The following is a 22,315-nucleotide window of genomic DNA, read 5'->3' on the forward strand; positions in this document are numbered from 1 at the left end:
CATGGCTGATCATTCTCAATCAGTACCCCGTTCCTGCCTTCTCCCCATACCCCCTCACTCCGCTATCCTTAAGAGCTCTATCCAGCTCTCTCTTGAAAGCATCCAACGAACTGGCCTCCACTGCCTTCTGAGGCAGAGAATTCCACACCTTCACCACCCTCTGACTGAAAAAGTTCTTCCTCATCTCCGTTCTAAATGGCCTACCCCTTATTCTTAAACTGTGGCCCCTTGTTCTGGACTCCCCCAACATTGGGAACATGTTATCTGCCTCTAATGTGTCCAATCCCCTAATTATCTTATATGTTTCAATAAGATCCCCCCTCATCCTTCTAAATTCCAGTGTATACAAGCCCAATCGCTCCAGCCTTTCAACATACGACAGTCCCTCCATTCCGGCGATGAGCTGGTGTTAATGTAGCACTGAATAGCTGTGACTGGTAGTTTTAGTTCAGCTTAGTTTATTGTCATGTGTACCGAGGTACAGTGAAAAGCTTTTGTTGCACGCTAACCAGTCAGCAGAAAGACAATACATGATTACAATCGAGCCATCAACAGTGTACGGCGAGCTACATGATGAAGAGAATAACGTTTAGTGCAAGATAAAGTCCAGTAAATTTTGATTAAAGATAGTTCGAGGGTCTCCAATGAGATAGATAGTAGCTCAGGACCACTCTCTAGTTGGTGATAGAATAGTTTAGTTGCTGAAGTAAAGTTTAGTAACTACAGGCCAGATGGCATCAGCTGGTGATGAGTATTTGGACAGATTTTGCACCCTGAGACATGATCCCTGTGGGAATTGCCTGAGGTATAGTCAGCATGGACTGAGGAAGTAGAGGTTAATGAGCCTGAGCTCTTGCTTGTGGAGCCAGAAAGCTCTGTTAGTGTTACAAGTAGCAGTCATGTTGCCCAAAAGGTGACATTAACAAATCCAAAATCTTATCCTGAAGCTTAACGCAATAGATTTCCCCAAATCCTTTAGACACCACAGACCATGAAAAAACCCCTCTTAAATCCATCCACCTAGCTTGGTAAACTGTCGACACTTGGGACAGGCACATCTATAGGAAAGGTTTAGAGAGATATGGGCCAAACGGGGGCAAATGGGACTAGCTTAGATGGGGCACCTCGGTTGGCATGGATGAGCCGAACGGCCTGTTTCCATGCTCCATGACTATAACTCAGCTAAGGTTGCCAACTGTCCCGTATTAGCCGGGACATCCCGTATTTTGGGCTAAATTGGCTTGTCCCATACGTGACTGCCCTTGTCCCATATTATGCCTGGAGGGCGCTGTCAGCCTAGACACTGTAGGTAGGAAAAAAACTGCAGATGCTGCTTAAAATCTGTGCCTACCGGAGGTCGAAACAGTGTAGGCTCGGAGGCCCGGGCGCCGCCTAACGGAGGTTGCTTAGCAACCCAACTCCCGGCCCGGGCGGCCACCATTGGTGGAGCGGGAGCACGTGGCCGCTGGCTGGGTGAGGTCACCTATGGCACGAGGCGGTGATGTCACCTTGTCCCGTATTTGGGAGTGCTATAGTTGCCAACCCCAGACTCAGCCAACAAACATCTGTCGGTCTTCGTCTTGAAACATGACCGCAATCCCAATGTCCTTTTCAGAGATGTTGATCCTGTATTTTCGGTACAGGTCCACCATTGATTTTGCGGCAACCGGTGGTCGGTTCCCCCCTTTAATCCGGACAACCCCTCCCCTCCCTGAAGTCCCCACAAAAATGTGGCACCTAGGCTGGGTGAGACAGTCGTTCTTTACCTCATGGGGACATCCACACCCATCATTGGGTCGAATTTGCCCCCTGCGTCCCTGGGTCTGGAACTCCAGGCCGGGGGAGCGGGCAGATTGCTTCTCATGGCCGACTTCCGCGAGTTGAATATGCCCCCTGCGGCCAGGGATTTGGAACTCCGGCCCGGGGGGAGCCGGCACATCTGTTCCCATAGCCGACTTCCGTGGCCGGCTTTGCAGGCCGTTATCTTGGCCCCCCAAAGGCCGTGACCTCTTTGGGTCCACCAAAATGGGTAGCCAGGGAAGGCTCTGGAAACAAGGGTGCTGGAAAATTAGTGGTGGGCCTGTATCGATCTCCTTGGTGTTGTATGCGGTCTGTTGTAACTTGCCTCTCTGGTTATCCAGGCTGTGAGTCGCTCCGGACGCCATTTGCCAGCTGCCACTCGCAGCCTCTGTGCAACACCACTGGGGGATGCATGAGTGGGCAGCAGTGGTGCCACCTGAGGGAGCAATGTCTGCCCATCACCAGCCCCTGCAGCTCATATGCATTCGAGAACATCAGCACCAACATCCTGCCTATTGCCAGCCCCCCCAGGTACAGAGGGACTCAACCCTTCTACTCACGGGTGGCAGACATACCCATGACAATCACCTCTGACATCAGCACCATGCAGATAAACGTGAGTCTTCAAGCCTGGGATTCTTCATAACCTCTCCTTGATTCGCGCAAAGATTAAAGAATTTCTCAGTAAGAATATCAAGCTCTTTGCATGGGGTCCTGAATGAACGAGATTCCGCCTCTTCTTTCTTTTATTGCTCTGAATATGGCGTCTTCCATTTTGCTTACTATCGAACCATAGAACTGTAGAGCATGGACACAGGCAGTATGGCCTAACCCGACCTTTGGGTGCTTTCTTGTTTTCCTTCTCTGTCCACCTCGCCACGACCACTACTACTTACACCGAAAAATATTATGCTGGTGGGATATTTCATTATGGAGGGAAAACAAGAATAGTCCCGATGTCTGTTGCCCTGTTCAGGTTGATGGACCTGCATCCTCTGCTTCTGTATCCCAGTGTGATTCCAGTGTAGTACTGTAGCAGACCTGCATCCCAGTGTTGCACTGTGGCAGACCTATATCCCAGTACAATAAAGTGGCAGACCTCAATTCTAGTGAAATACAATGGCAGACCCATATAGACAATAGACAATAGGTGCAGGAGGAGGCCATTTGGCCCTTTGAGCCAGCACCACCATTCAATGTGATCTTGGCTGATCATTCTCAATCAGTACCCCGTTCCTGCCTTCTCCCCATACCCCCTGACTCTGCTATCCTTAAGAGCTCTATCTAGCTCTCTTGAATGCATTCAGAGAACTGGCCTCTGCTGCCTTCTGAGGCAGAGAATTCCACAGATTCACAACTCTCTGACTGAAAAAGTTTTTCCTCGTCTCAGTTCTAAATGGCCTACCCCTTATTCTTAAACTGTGGCCACTGGTTCTGGACTCCCCCAACATTGGGAACATGTTTCCTGCCTCTAACGTGTCCAACCCCTTAATAATCTTATATCTCAGTGTAACACAATGGTAGACCTGTACCCTAGTGTAGTACTGAAGCAGACCGGTGCTGGTTGATGGACCAGCATCCTCTGCTTCTGTATCCCAGTGTAATACAGACATACCTGTACCCCAGTGTAATACAGTGATAGACCTGTGTCCCAGTGTAATACAGTGATAGACCTGTGCCCCAGTGTACAGTGGCGGACCTGTACCCCAGTGTAATACAGTGATAGACCTGTATCCCAGTGTAGTACAGTGGAAGACCTGTACCCCAGTGTAATACAGTGGAAGACCTGTACCCCAGTGTAATACAGTGATAGACCTGTTTCCCAGTGTAGTACAGTGGAAGACCTGTACCCCAGTGTAATACAGTGGCAGACCTGTACCCCAGTGTAATACAGTGATAGACCTGTTTCCCAGTGGAGTCCAGTGGAAGACCTGTATCCCAGTTGCTTTATCCTGCAATGTCACCGACCAACATTTTGTCCATGACTGAAAGGCAAGGAAACTACAAATGCTGGGAACCTGTCACAAAACCAGAAAATACGAGCTTAGGTGACTGACCTGAAACATGAAGAGTGACTGACCTGAAACATTAATCCTGTTTAAAGTTTAGAGATACCGCATGGAAACAGGCCCTTCAGCCCACCGAGTCCACGCCACCCTTCGATTATCCCATATACTAGCATTATCCTACACACCAGTGACATAGTCAGGTTCAAACCCGGGTCCCTGTGTGGCAGCCGCACCACTTGTTTAGCATCAGAATATAGATGCTTCTCTACAATCTAACAGTGGGTCTCTGATGATGTAATGCATCAACTCTACTGCTGTGCCACTGTGGTTTATCTAGTGACCCCCTCTGGCTGGTGTTGTGTTTCAGGTGGTGCTGGGCGATGAGGACATCCACGTATTCCCAGACGATGTGGTCGGTCTTCAGCACGATGCTGGCCCAGGAGAGCTCCTGCATTGCTTGCCCAGCTCCGGGTCGCCGTGGCGGCAAAGCTACATGGGGTTAGTGCGCCGGGGCTGGGCGGAGAGTTCGCTCGAGGGTTTCCAGCCTGCGCGGCCCAGCCCCACCTGGGTTGACAGCATTGTCTGTGACCTGCGTGTCCTGTACACCGACCAGCTACGGGCTGTCGCTTCCACCCCATCCCTTGACGCAAACCCAGTATCCCTGGTTAACCAGAATAACCCAACAGTGACTGATTGCTGTCCGGCCAGCTCTCAAACAAAGATCGCCGGGCTGCAGATCATCTTCCCACAGCCCGTAGGCGAGACGATCACGGTACCTACTCGCGCCGATACGGCCATCGTGGTGAAGATCCGTTCTGGCGGCCATGCTATCTCATGGTGGGGTCCGCCAGTACACCAGCCAGTAGTCCCCTTCGAGGCCAACTGCCCCCTCGGCCTGCCCCAGCTCCTACCCGCCTGCCGCAGGGAGACAGGCGATACCTGGTTCGCACGTGTCCGCTTTGCTGTTAGTCACCCGGGAAGCGAAGTCCTGAACATCAGCGTGAACAATGAGGTCAGCTCCCAGAACCTGTCCGTGGTGATCCAAGCCCACGACACGATCCAGGGCCTGCGCATCGTGCCCAACAACCCCGGGCGCCTACTGGTGGATGCTGCTCAGGTACGGACCAGGACAAGTGGAGAGTTTGGTTTTACACAGGGCTGCTCACAAGCAGTTGATCACATTAGCAGTACAACATCCTCGAGGGGCATCTCAGCTACATAAGCTCAGTGGAACGTAGGATGATGGGATGAAGATCGAAAACGTTGACTGAGGAGGTATGTTTTATGTTGGAGCATAGGAGTGAGAGGGAGCGATGAAGAAGTGAATTCCAGAGGTTGGGGCCTAAGCACCTAAGGCAGAGTGTTTCTAAATACGACACACAGTAGCTTTTGGCTCCATTGAGTGCAATCTTCAGTGAGTGAGGGACTTCAGTAAGGCAAGGGCAACAGAACATCATTATATTAAAAAAATATTTCGATAAGGCATGTAAGGTGGAGCAGGTGATGTGTTGTGGCTGCAGTGTGTGGCAGCTCATTGAAAATCAATGGGATCCATGGCAACCATATCTGCGTTTAGTCACCGAAGCTCAAAGAACTTTTCCTCGTTGATGAGTTGGAGAGTAAGATTGTATATTTCCGATGCATCGGGGTTATTCAGACACTCGAATGCAGGAGGCCAGTGAAGCGGGAAAAGAGGGTGTAACTATAAAAGATTGGAACAAGCTTCTTTGGAACCAGGCTGAGATTAATATTCTCGTGAATCCAATAACTGGAACTGGAGACGAGGCTTTAAACTAAATACTGGGAGGGGAAAGGTTCAGGGGAGTAGAGATTTTGAATGTTAAAGGGAACAACAAGGTGATGCTGCAGGGGAGAAGATGAGAATGGACGGGGCACAAAGAATCAGGTAACTGGTGAAAATTAATTACCTTATATTAAATTAATGCCAAAAAATAGAAACAAATAGGCACAATCTAATAGCCATTACCAAATCTCAGTGGTGAGGTTACCAAGACTGGGAATTAGATATTTCATGATACTTTAAGAAGAAATATAGAAAGAAAGAGGCCCAATGTTAAACAATGGGATTAAAAATAGTAGATATAAACGATCTAAGCTTAAAAAATCTGATTAGGCCTTTGCAGTTTGCTTTATTCAGATAAAAGACTTTGACTCCGCAATCACTATTAACTTTGTTTCACATTCTGTAATAGAAATGAACTGCAGATGCTGATTAATGTAAAACTCTGCACCATGTCCACTTCTAAAGACCTGTTAACTACCAGATCATCAATTACAGAGTACTATATGTTTTAAACAAAACTGTTCCCCAATATTTCCTTCACATTCTGATTTAAATTAGGGTGTTATACACTCCATGAGTTCATCTGCCACTTTGTTACTGCTCACATGTTTTCTCCTGTTCAAATGCAGATTAAAATAATTAATGATTATAGCATCATTCTTGACACCTGCGCCTCTAATTTCCTGATTACCACCAATGTTTGTGACCGATAGAGAACCCTTACTAATCCTTGCCCCTATCGTTCCAAACTGATTCTTCCTCTTGATCTTCTGAACTGAGATCCCACTTCCCCACTGTCTTCATCCTTTTCCTCCATATCAGTGCATGTTCACCTACTCTCTATCTAATGATGCCCTACTCACTGCTCATGTCTGGAACCCCATATTTCCCATCAATCACCTACTCATGGTAAGGGTAAAACAATTAAAATAGAGACAAACAGCCAGCTGCCCGCAGCAAGTTGGCCTCTTCAATAACAAGTCAATTCTTGCAGGTGTTTTCAGCAGAGGTTACCCATGGCACTTCGATTATTTACACCTGGGTGATCGATGACCTGGCAGTCTTTTCCTACACCGGACAAACACACACTGTGATCTTCAAACGTGCTGCCACCTACAGGTTGAAGGTGAGTGTTGTTTTCCTGCTTGTGACCCTGGAAGTGATGGTGGAAGTCTGATGGATCCAGCATATTTTCAATTAGGTAGTTCTCCTTCATCTTTCTTCAATGATTTATATTTTCTCACTGAAGGCTCTTTCCCTCTTTTCCTCTGTCAGTTCTGCCTCCTTTTTCAATCTCTGGAATGTCTAAAAACTCATTCCTATATCCTTTATTGTTGGTTGAATGCAATCCATCTGATGATTGGTTGCTAACTCCTTTTCCCCACATACAGCTACTTGCTGGATTGTTGATGGCAGACCTCAACCTCTTCCACTGTCGGTGCACACAATCTTCCAGCTCCGCTGATGCTCGGGATTCAGTTCCATCGTCACAACCATAACTCCACCTCTGCTCCTGACTTATCCAGTTCCAAACAGGAAGCAGTTCTCACACAGCTCTCCTTTACCTGTCCGCTGCAGTCATTCTTCACAACTGCCAAGATATTGGAATTTTACCCTTACGGCGTGAACTCGTTAATTTCAAATCCTATACAAAGCATCCAAATTCCATTAAGTAGATCCTAGCTTGTAACTCAGTCACATATCCGTTATTCTAATTTCTAAACCATCTAACTCCTCAATTTGATTCCGGCCTGTATCTCTCTCCTGTTATCCATGCCCTTCACTCGACTCCAATCTACAATCTCTGGAAAACAAAGTTGCATCTAGAAAAAACACATTAATTCCTTGATTAGATTCCAGTCTTCATCTTCATTGATGGATCTGATATTTTATATTTAAATCAATCAGAATATTTTGGTTAGATGGTAACTTGTCATTTCTTCATGACCATTTGATGTTGTATATACAGACCACTCGTATCCTCATCTAGATTCCAGCTTGTCATCTTTTGCTGTATATGTTTTTACCAGCTGACTGCAGTGAACCCTGTGAGCAGGCAGAGTGTGACAACCGAGCTGGTAGCAGACACCATGCATCCTCTGATGGATCCACAATTCATCAACGTGTCCAACGTGATTCTTGTCAACCAGCCCCAGCTCTTCGTTCTGATGGTTAAGGCGGACAGCTTGGCAGAAGTTACCTTCCGGTGAGATAAATAAGATTGTACATAGGCATGTGCAGTTGTTGTGGGCGCCAAGATGCCCGGTGTTATAGTTGTGTATTTGTAGACTTAAGTCATTAAGTTTTCTGTTCAGTTATTTCACACTTTTCGTTAATTAGATGGGATTTTGGCGATGGCAGTGCACAAGTGACACATTCCACACACCCTCAGCATTCCTCCTCTCTCCCAGAGGAGGAAGCAGCTTCTGCAAGCGTGAACCTACAGGATTACATAACCTGGACGTACACCCAGTCTGGTAAGGATACAACCCAACTGGATTTATAAACTTTACTCTTCAGAATGATGTATGCATTCAATAAACAGCAAACCCTTAGCGTGAACCAGTGAGTAGCCCTCTCCTGCGGGATAAGCAGCCTACAATTCACAGGGTTTAGGCAGAGCTGTTGCCAAACCAAGCTGTGATGCATCCCGACAGTGTGTGTTCTACGCTGCATCTGCAGAAGTTGGTAAGAGTCATTGGAGATATGCCAAACTTTCTTGAGCAAAACACAAAGTACTGGAGGAACTGAGGGCAGCATTAGGAATTGCTTTGCTCTTGTTAAAGTTGGGCCACTTTCTTCACTCTCTTCTGCACTCTCTGAAATTTTTAAAGTGGGAACACTTACATCAGTCCATCAAAGCCAGCTATTAGATTGTAGAGAAGCATCTATATTTTGCCAATAAACAAGTGGTGCAGCGATAGAGCTGCTGCCTTACAGAGACCCGGATTTGATCCTGACCTGGGGCGCTATCTGTACATAGTTTGTATGTTCTCCCCGTGACCATGCGGATTTTCTCCGGATGCTCCGGTTTCCTCCCACACTCCAAAGACGTAGAGGTTTGTAAGTTAATTGGCTTCGGTAAAATTGTAAATTGTCCCTGGTGTGTAGGATAGTGTTAGTGTACGGGGTGATTGCTGGTTGGCGCAGACAGTGTTGTATCTCTAAAGTCTAAAAGAAACGTTTCTCTAGGTGACTACAATTTGGAAGTGGAGGTGCTTGCACAGCAGAGCCATGTGAGGAAGAGCCTTCTCGTGTACGTCCGCAGCCGCCTGTTAGATCTCAGCTGTTCCATGACTCAAGGGCACCCCACCATTGGTGGTATTGTTACATTTGAAGCCTTCCCTCGACCCTCTTCCCACGGAATACTCTACACATGGAGCTTTGGCGATGGAGTGGGTGCAGCTGAGCTGAGGAATGCCACCGTGTGCCATCGCTTTAACGAGAAAGGGGTTTACAACGTCTCGCTGGTGGCCAACAACATGGCCAGTGCGGTGAGTTGCCACTTGGTGGTAAGGGTGGAGGAGGAGATCATGGGCCTGGTGGTGACCATCAGTGGCCAGGGAGCAGTGGGCTCCCCAACGCTGGTGCGCGCCCAGGCCTCGAGTGGGAGCAACATCATGTGGACCTTCGACATGGGAGATGGGAACATCTTCAGCAACCTGACCACTGCCACCCTCTCCCACGCGTACATGACCGAAGGGACCTACACCCTCACGGTCACTGCGAGCAATGGCGTCAGCTCGGCCAGTCGGTCAGCGTCCGTGGTGGTCCACACGCTGAGGGTGGTGGACATCACGGGGCCAGACTGCGTGACCTCGGGGCGCCAGGCCTGGCTGCAGGCCCGGGTGTCCGGGGCGGGCAACGGCACCCGCTTCCGATGGAGCTTTGGCGACGGCAGCCCCCCTCTGGTGGTGCTGGGCAGCCCCAGGGCTCACCACACCTATGCCGAGCCCGGCGCATACACCGTGGCCGTGGTCGCCAGCAGCCCCTACGGCTCAGCGCGCCGGCAGGCCGCCATTTGCGTGCAGGCGCCCATCGTCTCGGTGCGCCTGCACGCCGGTTGCCAGGCGACTCCGCTGAGGCAGCCGGTGCGGTTTGTGGCCGAGGTGGTCCCACCGGAAGACCAGCAGCACCCGTACGAGTACCGGTGGGATTTGGGGGTGTCGGCCCCCCTCCGCTTGGGCACCAGGGAGCTGACCTTCAACTACAGCCAGCCAGGCATCTACCTGGTCACCGTCCACCTCCACAACCGGGTCGACCATTGCAGCAACTCCTGCCGCCTGGCAGTGCAGGAGGGCCTCGGCGACTTCACCATCTCTCACGAGGGGCCCACTCAGCAACACCTCTCCTTGAACAAGACCTACGCCTTCCACCTCAGCGCGGCGTCCGGCACTAACGCTACCTTCCGCTGGGACTTTGGCGACGGCTCTGCCCGGGGACTGGGATTGGGCCTATCCCACGTTTACCGCAGCCCCGGCCCCTACACAGTGACCGTGGTCGGAGAGAACCTGGTCAGCCGCTTGGAAAAGAACCTGGGTGTGTGGGTGCTGACTCCCATCGCCCAACTCAGCCTCAGCACCGAACAGTCAACGGTTGAAACTGGAGAGGAGGTGGTATTTGTAACTAAGCTGAGTGCAGGCGATGGGGCCTCCTATTTCTGGGCAGTTCGGGGATACGTTCCTCTGCATCAGGGAACCTCCCACTTCAAGTACAAGTTCCAAGAGGCTGGTGTGTACGTTGTGGCAGTGACAGCGAGAAATGAAGTGAGTGAAGAAACAAAAACGCTCACCGTTCAAGCTGAGGAGAAGATACGAGATCTGGAGATATCCAGCAGAGATTTGATTCAGGGCCATTACTCTGCCGCCAAGGAAGCCTGCCAGTTGCATGCACATGTGGTTCACGGCTCCAACCTGTCCTACCAGTGGACCATTAGTCGAGGTCCTGTCACAGTAATGACTGGTCAAGGTTCGACTGTGGTTTTTCAACCAGCAGAGGCCGGATGCTACCTGGCAGTGGTGCTGGCTAGAAACGCCCTCGGAGAGATCAAGCAGAGCAAGGAGATCTTTGCCCAAGAGCGCGTTCGCGGAATGGAGGTTACCGCACCAACGCACGAGGTAGGCACTGGGCAACTGGTGCATCTGAAGGTGGCTGTTGTTTCAGGGACGGACCTGCAGTATGAGTGGTCATTTGAAGGAGATCAGGAGCACTTGTGGAGCAACACCTCCTCGCTCTCCTACCGTCCCACGTCTGCAGGAACCACTGTGGTGACCGCAACTGCTTACAACAAGCTGGGGAGTGCCCAGAGCTCCCTGACATTGAGGATCCTGAAGCCCATCTCCGGAGTGAACCACTCTATCACAGACGAGGAACCTCCCTGCCTCCTTCCATCCAATGCCACCGCTCTCATTCAGGACTTTGCAGACAAAGGCACCAACGTATCCTGGGAATGGAGCCTAATGGGGGACAAGGATATCCAGTCCTGGCGCGAACACCATACCAAGTGCACGTTTAGAGAGGCGGGCATGTATCTGCTCTACTTCAACGCCTCCAATGGAATGAGCTGGGAGGAGGTCCACCATAACATTACTGTGATGGATACCGCCCAAGGCTTGGACATAGTGCCAGACAAGGCATCCGTTGGGGTTGGCCTGACCATGACCTTTGTCCTTCGTGTCCAACAGGCCAGCGGCGTGCGGTACCTCCTGTTCTTTCCCAACTTGAGCGTTGGCGTGTGGATGCCCGGGGCCACCTGCCGGGTGGGCTTCTCGTCGGCTGGGTGGCACAACGAGACAGCGAGGAACGGGGTCAGCGGCCAGGCTTTCTCGAGTTGGGTGATGGAGACAGAGGAGGAAGAGGAGGAAAAGGCAGCCGGAGTGCACCTGGTCAACTGCTGCCAGCCAGCATTGGAAGCCCACCAGGAGATGAGGTTGACCGCAGGCCTGCAGGTGGTGAACTACACGTGGCTCTTCCACCTGGCGGGCTCTCCGGAGCGGCATCTGGCTGGACCCATTGTCTCCTACACGCCCGGTGGCCCGGGCCTGCTGATCATCCAGCTCCAGCCCTCAGACCAGCTCGATGCTCCGGCCCTGACCCTGACCTTGCGGGTGCAGCTGCCGGTGGTGGCCTCCGGCCTCTGGAGTGACCACTCCGCTCTGTTGGTGGGTGAGGGTGCCACGTTCCACATGGCGGTGGCTGAAGGCAGCGACGTACGGTACAGGTGGGACTTTGGAGATGGCCAGAGGACGTACACAGGCCGGAGTGGCACAGCCCAGCACCAGTACCGGGCCGCTGGCCGTTACACTGTCCGCGCCCGGGCCTTTAACGACGTCAGCTTGGCGGCGGCCCGGGTAATGGTGACAGTGCGCCGGCTCGCCTGCCGTCTCCCCGCGGTCCGTCTGGTACGACCGCTGCGCTCCCTCCCCAGGGCCCAGCCCAGTTACTTCCAGGCCGACGTGGACCTGAGGGGGTGCACGGCCTACCGGGCCCACTACCTGTGGGAGGCCTTCAATGACACGGGCTGCCGAAGGCCCAGTCGCCTGGACCTCCCAGCGGTGGACACCACCAAGCCTCTCCTGGCTCTGCCCCGGCTAGCCCTGCCCTTGGGCACACACTGCCTCCAGTTCACCGTGGCTCTGGCCGGGACCCCGTTGCAGAGGAAGGTGGCGGCAGTGGTCCAGGTGGTGCAGAGCAGGCTGGTGCCCATCATCAATGGGGGCGCACAGAGGAGCTGGGCCTCTCTCCGTGACCTGGTGCTCGACGGCTCCCAGTCCTACGACCCAGACTGCCCGACGGAAGAGGGGACCAGGCTGCTGTACCACTGGGACTGCCAGAGCACGGTAAGGCAAATAGAACATTGAACAGAACAACTGTAGTGGTTGAGCAGGCACTATTGCAACATTTAAGAAACATATAGACAGGTACGTGGATAGGACAGGTGTAGATGTAGGTCAAACGCAGGCAGAAGGGAATAGTGCAGATGGAACATGGTGGTCAGCGTGGGCAACCTGGGCCGAAAGGCCTGATTCCATACTGTATGACTCCAAGACTACAACTCGATAACCCAAAAAACGGCATTTTGACCCACAATGTCTGTGCCGAATATGATGTTTGGTTAAGCTAATCTTCTCTGCCTGCATGTGATTCATATCTCTCTATTCCCTGGATATCCTTTCACTGTGGTATGTACTTGCAGCACCATTTCTAGCAGTGTTCCAGGCACCTATAACTCTCTACATTAAAAAAAACACTTGGCCCACACATCTCCTTTAAACTTTCCCCCTCTCACCCTAAATCTAGACTGACCCACTATGGGAACAGGGGAAAATATCCTCGACCCTACCAAAGCGCCATAATATTTAATACTTCTATCATGTCTCCCCTTAACCTCCGATGCTCCTGAGAAAACAAACCAAGCTTGTCCATCTTCTCCATATAGATGATGCCCTCTAATACAGGCAGCAGCATTCTGGTAAACTTATTCTGCACCCTCTCCAAAGCCTCTGCATCCTCTCTGTAATGGGGCGTCAGAATCCGTCCTCTGCCACTGTACGTAGTCAGCTGAGCCCAGAGTAGGACCTTGAATGCTCCACATGGGTAGGCTAAGCCTTGCCCGGTTGCCTTGTCCTGACTCTGCTTTTGTTGAAAATGTAATCTATTTTGACCGAGCGTATTCAATGACCAAGCCTCCCCAACTGTCTGGAGTAGAGACGTCCAATGATTCACAACCCACTGACAGAGAAGAAATTCCCTGTCACCTTCATCTTAAATGGGCCACTCTCTTTCTGAAACAGTACCATTACCCCCACCCTGGTTGAAAATATCCCCATGAGTGAAAAGATCATTCAGCACCTACCTTGCCAGGCCCTATCATTATCTTAAATGTTTCCATGTGGTCAACCCTCATTCTCCATTCAGCTCTTCAACGATGATTCTTCATTGTTATTAATTCAATAAATTCCAATGAGCATTTGCCCAGATTTCTCAATCATTCCTCATAGCAAAACTCCTTTATCATAAGAATCAATCTTGCCAACTGCCTCCCACGAACGTATATCCTCCTTAAACGAGATCAAGATTAAACGCAGTAGTCCAGATATGTTTTTTTGCAGCTGTAATGAGACTTCCCGACTTCACCCCACCCCTACAACATCTGTTACATCTACAACATTGTATTGGTCTTCCTGAATATCCATCCTACACCACGTGCCAACTCTCTGCATTCCCCATTCAGTTATTCTGTCTAACCTGGCAGATTTGTTCAACTGATCCCTTTTCTCCAATCTGTATTTCATTTTCACAGTGATTAATCAAAACCCCCTTTTGCAGATTATCATTGGATCTGTTTCCACTATCCTTGAAACAGGCTATTCCAGATTCCAATCACAAGTCACATGAAATAGTTGCTTGTTGCTTTACTGATTTGAATGACAGATTATCATTTTATTCTCTGCTTCAGGATCAGTCCACTTCTCTCCTTATTCCCACTGCCAGCTGTGGGGGTGCTGTGGTCTCCATCCCCGGGCGTACGCTGGTGCCTGGTGCCACGTACACATTCACACTGACTGTCAGTAAACCTGGAAGAGAGGAGGCCCACACCAGTCAGATGGTGAGTCCTGGCTGATTTCAAAGGCACAGGGGACCTGGACCTACAGTATGGTAAGGGCTTGGGGACTGGGTGCATCGAGGGACTCAAACATAGGATCTTCTGACATTGATCTCAGACTGAGGTCACAGGGTCATCGAAGGCCGTGGGGGCCTATGAAGGTCAGCATAGACATGGTGGGCCGAAGTGCCTGTTTGTGCTGTCCAACACTATGACTGACAGCATTAGGAAGAAAATAACTTTGGAAATAGTAGGACCTGATTAGGACAGAAAAGATGTGTGTGGAGTTATGTGTGGAGTTCCCAGTTATTTTCTTCACAAAAGAGGGGCTTGATTTTGTCATTAAGGAGGAAGTATGTGAAATAATGGATGGGATAATGTTTTCAAAAAGTGGAAGCTGTAAGGGAGTTAGCAACGTTGAATGTGGATAAAGCACAGGCCTAAATGAGATATATCCCAGGTTGTTAATGGCAGTAAAAGAGGAATTCAGAGACTCTGATCACCATTTTACAAGCCTCCTTGCTTTAGGATCTGGTGTTGGACTGGTGTGTTTCGGGAGTTGGTCAGGAGTTGCACCCGTGTGTATATGTATGTTGCACCCGTGTGTATATGTATGTTGCACCCGTGTGTATATGTATGTTGATCATATGTCCGTGCCTGGCACTGATGGCATCAGTATCTATGCCTGGTACTAAACATAAGTATGTCAGTGTGTTTGTGCCAGGTGTTGGTCACAGCTGGTGTTGACCATGCCACATATGGAGAGCATATGCCGCGTTGAACTGTGCTCAGTCTGGGCATGAGCATGTTCTATGTGTCTTTGGAGGGTGACAGAATCGATGGCTGGTGATGAACACAGTTGCCTCTGTGTCTGGTGTTGGACCTGGCACTGCCAATGTGCCCATCCCTGATGCTGGACATACTGTCTCCTAGTGCTGACAGTGATTCTCCAAACTGCAGGTTCTGATCCGAGCTGGAAAGGTCCCCGACGTGCTCTTGGAATGCATCTCCTGCCGTGTGCGCTGGAGCTATGGAGTGAGCAGGAGCATGCACGTCACCCTGGGTGGGAGATGTGCGAACTGCAACAGCCAATTACTGGTAAGTTTTCCCACTCACTGTGTTGCTTTCTTGTTTAGACTTTGTCACTACAATCCTCAATCACTCCGGAGTACAATACAATACAATACAATATATCTTTATTGTCATTGTACAGCGGTACAACGAGATTGGGAATGCGCCTCCCATACGATGCAATAAATTAATTAATTAGCTAGTCAGTATTAATTTAAACAACCCAATGAAACAAATTGTAACAGTTTTAAAACAGAATAAAGTGCAAGTAGATCTGTGCCGGATCACTGTGCGATGCGACCATCCGGCTCATATCATATCATCATATCATATATATACAGCCGGAAACAGGCCTTTTCGGCCCTCCAAGTCCGTGCCGCCCAGCGATCCCCGTACATTAACACTATCCTACACCCACTAGGGACAATTTTTACATTTACACAGCCAATTAACCTACATACCTGTACGTCTTTGGAGTGTGGGAGGAAACCGAAGATCTCGGAGAAAACCCACGCAGGTCACGGGGAGAACGTACAAACTCCTTACAGTGCAGCACCCGTAGTCAGGATCGAACCTGAGTCTCCGGCGCTGCATTCGCTGTAAAGCAGCAACTCTAACGCTGCGCTACCGCTCAGCAGGACCGGTTCATAGCAGCTATGGCCCTGGGGATGAAGCTGTTCCTGAGTCTGGAGGTGCGGGCGTAGAAGGCCTTGTATCGTCTGCCCGATGGAAGGAGTTCGAACAGACTGTTGCAGGGGTGTGAAGAGTCTTTGTGGATGCTGGTGGCTCCAAGGTATCCTTTAAGGCGAGTGTGATAATCAAGAGAAATATCCATTACAGTGCTGCAGCATCAGAGGTAGCAAGATGGTCATCTCAGTCGTCTCAGGTGTATGTGAAAGAAACCCAAGCCATTATTATGAAGATGAGCTGCTGACCTCCCCATTGTTCTTGGCCAATATCTTGGCCAAGGGGCGGCACAGTGGTGCATCTGTAGAGTTGTTGCCTCACGGCGCCAGACACCCGGGTTTGATCCTGACCACGGGTGCTGTGCGTACGGAGTTTGTACGTTCTCCCCGTGACTGCGTAGGTTTTCCCCGGGCGTTTCCGGTTTCCTACCACGCTCCAAAGAAGTGCAGGTTTGTAAACTAATTGGCTTCTGTAAGTAATAAAATTGTCCCTAGTGTGTGTAGGTTAGTTTGCGGGGTGATCGCTGGTGGGCACGGACGCAGTGGACCAAGGGGCCTGATTCCACGCTGTATCTCTGAAGTCTGAATCTATCCCTGAGACAATTTAAAAAATAGATTAACTGGTTATTTTTCACGTTGTGCAGTCTGCCAAATTGCTTGATATATTTTCCAAATTACGACACGGACTTCACTTTAAAAGTGATTTTTATTGATTTTGAGGCACTTTTGGGATGTTCTGAGGTTGTGTAAGGCACTACAGAAATATACATCATTGATTTCATAATTTATTAACAGCCTACAATGTGAAATGATCTGTAGTTGAATGCTCAGAGCGATAGCTGTTTTCCATCTTGCTCAGTGGACAAGTCATCCATTAGCATTATTCATAGTTCATTTTCTTTGCAGCACAAGTGGACAGTTCAAAGTTCTGATGGCTATCCCTTGATCCTGGACAACAAAACCACCTCCACAGGAGACTGGAATGCTGACCTGGTCATTCGGCAGGGTGTCCTCCAAGATGGAGTCAACTATACTTTCACCTTGCACATCACTGACCTTCAAGAGGAAATCACAGGGTTCTCCAGCATCATTCTGAGCCCCAACTATCCTCCCACTGGAGGAGTCTGCTCCATCCATCCTGACCAAGTGCTCTACCTGCTGGAGACCCCACTTAGCTTTAATTGCACAGGTAACTGTTGAGTTGTTTTCAGATCTCACCACTGTCCTTCACCCACCCTTTCACTTCCAGACTGATGATATTAAACACAAGTTCAACACAAGTTTTTGATTATTATTTCAGCACTGCTAGCACAAGCATCTCGTATGCATGCTTGAAGTGACACTAGCCTTTATCTCTGATGGTTGGTTTGCCAGCTTGTTACCAGGTAGTCTTTGGCAGCGTCCAGTCTATGGTTGAATGAATTAAAGATCATTGCTATTGGTGGCTGGCTGTTTCATTCCATTGGCTTTCAGCTGGATTTGATAGCAGGTCTAAGAGATAAAACAACAGTGATACCCCTCACTCTTTACCACTAGCTTTTACTTCTCTTACCCTGAGCTCATGAGAGGTGTCGTATGAATAATGGGTAACATGCTTAAGCAATGTCTCGTTGTGATGTAGGAAGGAACTGCAGATGCAGGTTTACACCGAAGTTAGACACAAAATATTGGAGTAACTTGTTATGTCTTGTTTTGGTAACTCAGCAGGTCAGGCAGCATCTCAGGAGAGAAGGAATGGGTGACGTTTCGGGTCAAGACCCTTCTTCAGATACCTTCGATCTAATAAATACCTTCGATTTGTACCAGCATCTGCAGTTATTTTCTTACACTATGTCTTGTTTTGGTGTCCATTTCAAGCATCCTCTTTGCACAGAAACTCATTTTACTTGGATACAAGGAATCGCAGGTTTACAAATAAAGACACAAAATGCTGGAGTAACTCAGCGGCTCACGGGGTATCTCTGGAGAACATGGATAGATCTTTGGAATCTGAAGAAGGGTCCCGACCTGTAACGTCACCCAGCCATGTTCTGCAGAAATGCTTTGTGATCTATTGAGTTCCTCCAGCACTTTGTGTCTTTAACTCACATTTATTTACCTTCTTTATCTGAAGAACATTTTTTCAATGGAACTTTAATGCATTTGGTTTCATTATTATTTAATCAACTACAAAAGATTCTTCAAATCTCCAACCTGAGAAGAATGTTTTTGCGCATGAGTGCTTTCTGAAACAGAATATGATTAAACATATGCTTGTATCATTCTGCATCAAATGGTATGGCTGAGAAGGTGAATTAGGATCGGCAAAGAGCCACTGAAGAAACATTTTACGTTGGTGCTCAACTTTAACAAGGATATGTTGATCAGTAAACTTTTAAATCGACTGCTGAATATTGCTGTGCTCCATAACAGGCTAAACTGTTAACAGGCTTGTATACACTGGAATTTAGAAGGATGAGAGGGGATCTTATTAAAACATATAAGATTATTTAGGGGTTGGACACGTTAGAGGCCGGAAACATGTTCCCAATGTTGGGGGAGTCCAGAACCAGGGGCCACAGTTTAAGAATAAGGGCTAGGCCATTTAGAATGGAGATGAGGAAAAGGTTTTTTAGTCAGAGAGTAGTAAATTTGTGGAATTCTCTGCCTCAGAAGGCAGTGGAGGCCAATTCTCTGAATGCATTTAAGAGAGAGCTAGATAGAGCTCTTAAGGATAGCGGAGTCAGGGGTTATGGGGAGAAGGCAGGAACGGGGTACTGATTGAGAATGATCAGCCATGAGTACATTGAATGGTGGTGCTGGCTCGAAGGGCCGAATGGCCTACTCCTGCACCTATTGTCTATTGTCTATTGTCTATAACTCCAGCTGAGCTCTTAATGAACAGAAGACTGTACACAATTGAGCTTAGATAAACCAAATCTTGAGGAGAGAGTGAAAAAGATGCAGTTGAAACAGAAATGAAACTGATTCAGGTCGTGGAGAGACAACATTATAGAGTTCATATGTTAACACCATCTGCCAAATCTCCCATTTGGACACGAGCAGTTGGAGTGATAGCGGAAGTATGTGAAACAGAGATATCCCCTGAAAATGACACTTCCTTCCTGTTATATACATGAGAACATGGAAGAGTTGTATGTTAATGGCAGAAGATAATCCAGTGGAGACTGGAAAAAAACAGCACCAACGAATTGAATCTAGACGTGTCACCACCTCAAGTCGAGAAATACAATAACAAGGACACAATTTCTGTTCAGAACATGGAAAACCCATAGGATGGTTAAGCTTGTGCATAATGTGAAGATATCAATCACTCTTGCTTTCAAATTGGGGGAAGCAGAGGCATGTTTGTAAATATGTGACATGGGTACAATATGTGAAGTGCATTTAGAGAGCGTGGGATGAACATATGTTTTAGCTTCCCATTCCTCTCCAGAGCTACTCCAGCATTTGGTGCCTATCTTCGGTGTAAACCAGCATCTGCAGTTCCTTCCATCACACATGTTTTAGCAGTTCTTTGTGTGTCTTTGTGATCCATTATATTCCTGGTACTTCATGCAATTGGAATACAAAAACAACATGTTTTATTTATTCAGCATTATTGTGCTCCCTGGCTCTAACTTCGAGGTGTATCTCTGACAATATCTGTGTTTTTCCTCTAATTCTGGGCACGTTGTACCTCCCAACATGTTTTTGTTCCATAACTGTAACCGTACCCTTTAGCTGTCAAGATCCTTGGTTCTGAAATTTCTTCTCCCATCTTCCCTGCCTGCTCATGTGTGATTTTCCATAACGCCTCACTTTTAAACTAAACTTTAGCTTACCCATCCTAAAGTCTCCTTGTGTCTTGGTGTCAAACATATTTGAAAGGACTGCGGAGAGGCAGCTTGGGATGTTCTGATGGTAAAGGCACACCAGGGTGCAGCCTCCTCTGTCAACGTGCAACTGAACATCTATTTCTCACACCAACCTCATGCATTCTTTTCTTCTAATTTGGTTGGGAAACTCGGCTCACATTTTCTGCACGATCTCGTAACTCAGAAACGAAAAGTAAGGTTTGTGCCAGCTGTGTAGTCAGTCACGTGTGTCCGTGGAAACTAATTCTGCTTTCCTGTTATTTCCAAGGTTGGTGGGATGAGGATGGAAGTGTGGATCAACTAGTTTACACCCTGGTGGCTGTCACCTGCTCCAGAGACTCTGTTTGCGAAAGATTCCAGCTGTACTGGGGCATCAAACCCTCTTTCAGTTGTCTGTTGCCTGTGGGCTCCCTGGACAGGGCCACAGCAGTCAGTGTGATCATTGAGGTGGAGGACATATTGGGTGCCCGCACTACTGCCGTCAACAGGTAGGTGAGGACAAGGCAGTCGACAGCATTGCCAGCAGCTGCCCAGACCATCAGGAAAAGTAAACCAATAATATCTTTACAAAGATAACACCAACTTTTCAACTTATCATTTAAGTCTTTTTGTTGGGGGCTTTGCTTCTGAATGTAAAAGACTTGTTAAATAATCTGCATCTAGACTCTTTTCAATTAACTCAAGACCGAGAAAGGACTAAGTATCTAATTTACACTTTGTATTAACTATGCAGATAATATTAGGACAGATGATCAAACAATGACCGTGGGATTGCTGGCACAGGTAACCTACAGCGTGACCATGGGATAACTGGGACAAATAGACTGTGCAGTGATGATAGGATTACTGGGACAGGCAGACCATGGAGTGACCATGGGACTACTGGAACAGGCAGGCCAGACAGTGACCCAGGGATGAGTGACACAGGTGGATCATACCATGGCCATGGGGTTTCTGGCACAGGCAGACCACAAAGTAACCATGAAATTGCTGAGATATTTAGACCATGAAGTGACAGTAATAGTCGTATTGGGACCAGCTGTCTGACCAGAGGTAGGAGCCCCACCAGACATGTTACCTTTGTAGGGACACTGCTGTAGGTTGTGGTAGCTCTACATGCTGTGGCTTCCTCCTACACATCCCTACCCATCTCACCAATTTTGTTTTCAAAGTACTGAGCCCTTGCCTGCTTACTGCGGAACAAGTCGTGGGCTCCCTTCTGTAACTCCCTATGCAATCAGGCAAATGTCACGCAGCTAATCACAATAGGGAACTCTAATCCTCAGCACAAATTCCAACTGCTCCCACCTGCCCATCAGCAGGAGTGACTGATTGCCAATAAGGACTGGGATTTGGAGCTGATCATTCCTCGGCTTGGTCTTTGTGTGCCCAGCAATGGTGCAGATTGAATTAGGCCCAAAAAAGTATGTGTGGGTTGATTGAGGAGGGAGTGGATAATTTATTTCTCGAAGGAACACCAATGAACCTGCACAGGATGGCGTCTGAGGATTGGTCCGTACAGTTCAGCGGCACCATTCACCATCAAGTGTTGGTGGCATTTTCCATATCCCATGCTGTGACATTAACCCACGAGTGTTGTTGTGTCCTTGCCTTCCCCACAGGACACTGATGGTTCTGATGCCAGATCTTCCATTAGGATCACACCGTGTTGTCAAGTGGTTGAAACGTAAAAGCCAGTCAGAGTTATGGGGCCTGGTTCAGCAGGGCAATCCTGACAAAGTGATCCCATTCTCCATCGCCCTCATCAGTGCTCTAAACCAGGTGAGGGTTCTTGTCACAATCGGCTGTGGAGGCCAAGTCATTCAGTATTTTGATAGATACTTCACAACATGTGTAGGAAGGAACTGCAGATGCTGGTTGACACTGAAGATAGACACAAAATGCTCGAATAACTCAGCGGGACAGGCAGCATCTCTGGATAGAACAAATGGATGATGTTTTGGGTCGAGACCCTTCTTCAGACTGAAAGAGACACAGAGATATGGAAGGGTAAGGTGCGAAAATGAGAGATCAAAGGGGATGAAGCTCAATTAAAATGTAGAAAAGATCATTGTTAGCTAGGAGAACATGACAACGAGGCATACAAAGGTACTTGATTGGTAAGGGTGTCAAGGGTTATGCGGAGAAGGAAGGAGAATGAGGTTGAAAGAGAAAGATAGATCAGCCTCAGCCATCATTGAATGGTGGAGTAGACTCAATGGGCTGAATGGCCTACTTCTGCTCCTATGATGTAAGAATTTAAGTTAGCCTTACCATTGGATTAGTTCTCAAGTAATCCAGTTAGAAACATAGTAACATAGAAAATAGGTGCTGGAGGAGGCCATTTGGACCCTCGAGCCAGCAGCACCATTCATTGTGATCATGGCTGATAATCTAGAATTTGTAACCTGTGCCTGCCTTCTCCCCATATCCCTTGATCCCACTAGCCCCTAGAGTTCTATCTAACTCTCTTTTAAATTCAT

At 48.5% G+C, this 22,315-nt stretch overlaps 1 protein-coding gene across 1 annotated transcript in view; it reads left to right on the forward strand.

Annotated features, from left to right (window-relative positions):
• pkd1b (polycystic kidney disease 1b) overlaps window positions 1-22,315 on the forward strand; it is a 94,842-nt gene that overhangs the window by 12,737 nt on the left and 59,790 nt on the right. The window contains exons 6-16 of the mRNA XM_078401257.1: window positions 2,142-2,416; window positions 4,177-4,926; window positions 6,608-6,739; window positions 7,644-7,819; window positions 7,954-8,090; window positions 8,806-12,452; window positions 14,072-14,221; window positions 15,179-15,316; window positions 16,882-17,164; window positions 20,101-20,320; window positions 21,455-21,614. Of these exons, the coding sequence (XP_078257383.1) occupies window positions 2,142-2,416; window positions 4,177-4,926; window positions 6,608-6,739; window positions 7,644-7,819; window positions 7,954-8,090; window positions 8,806-12,452; window positions 14,072-14,221; window positions 15,179-15,316; window positions 16,882-17,164; window positions 20,101-20,320; window positions 21,455-21,614 (6,068 nt within the window). The remainder of the gene's footprint in view (window positions 1-2,141; window positions 2,417-4,176; window positions 4,927-6,607; window positions 6,740-7,643; window positions 7,820-7,953; window positions 8,091-8,805; window positions 12,453-14,071; window positions 14,222-15,178; window positions 15,317-16,881; window positions 17,165-20,100; window positions 20,321-21,454; window positions 21,615-22,315) is intronic.

The sequence above is a fragment of the Rhinoraja longicauda genome, chromosome 6 (genome assembly GCF_053455715.1).
Source record: "Rhinoraja longicauda isolate Sanriku21f chromosome 6, sRhiLon1.1, whole genome shotgun sequence".
Lineage (NCBI taxonomy): Eukaryota > Metazoa > Chordata > Chondrichthyes > Rajiformes > Arhynchobatidae > Rhinoraja > Rhinoraja longicauda.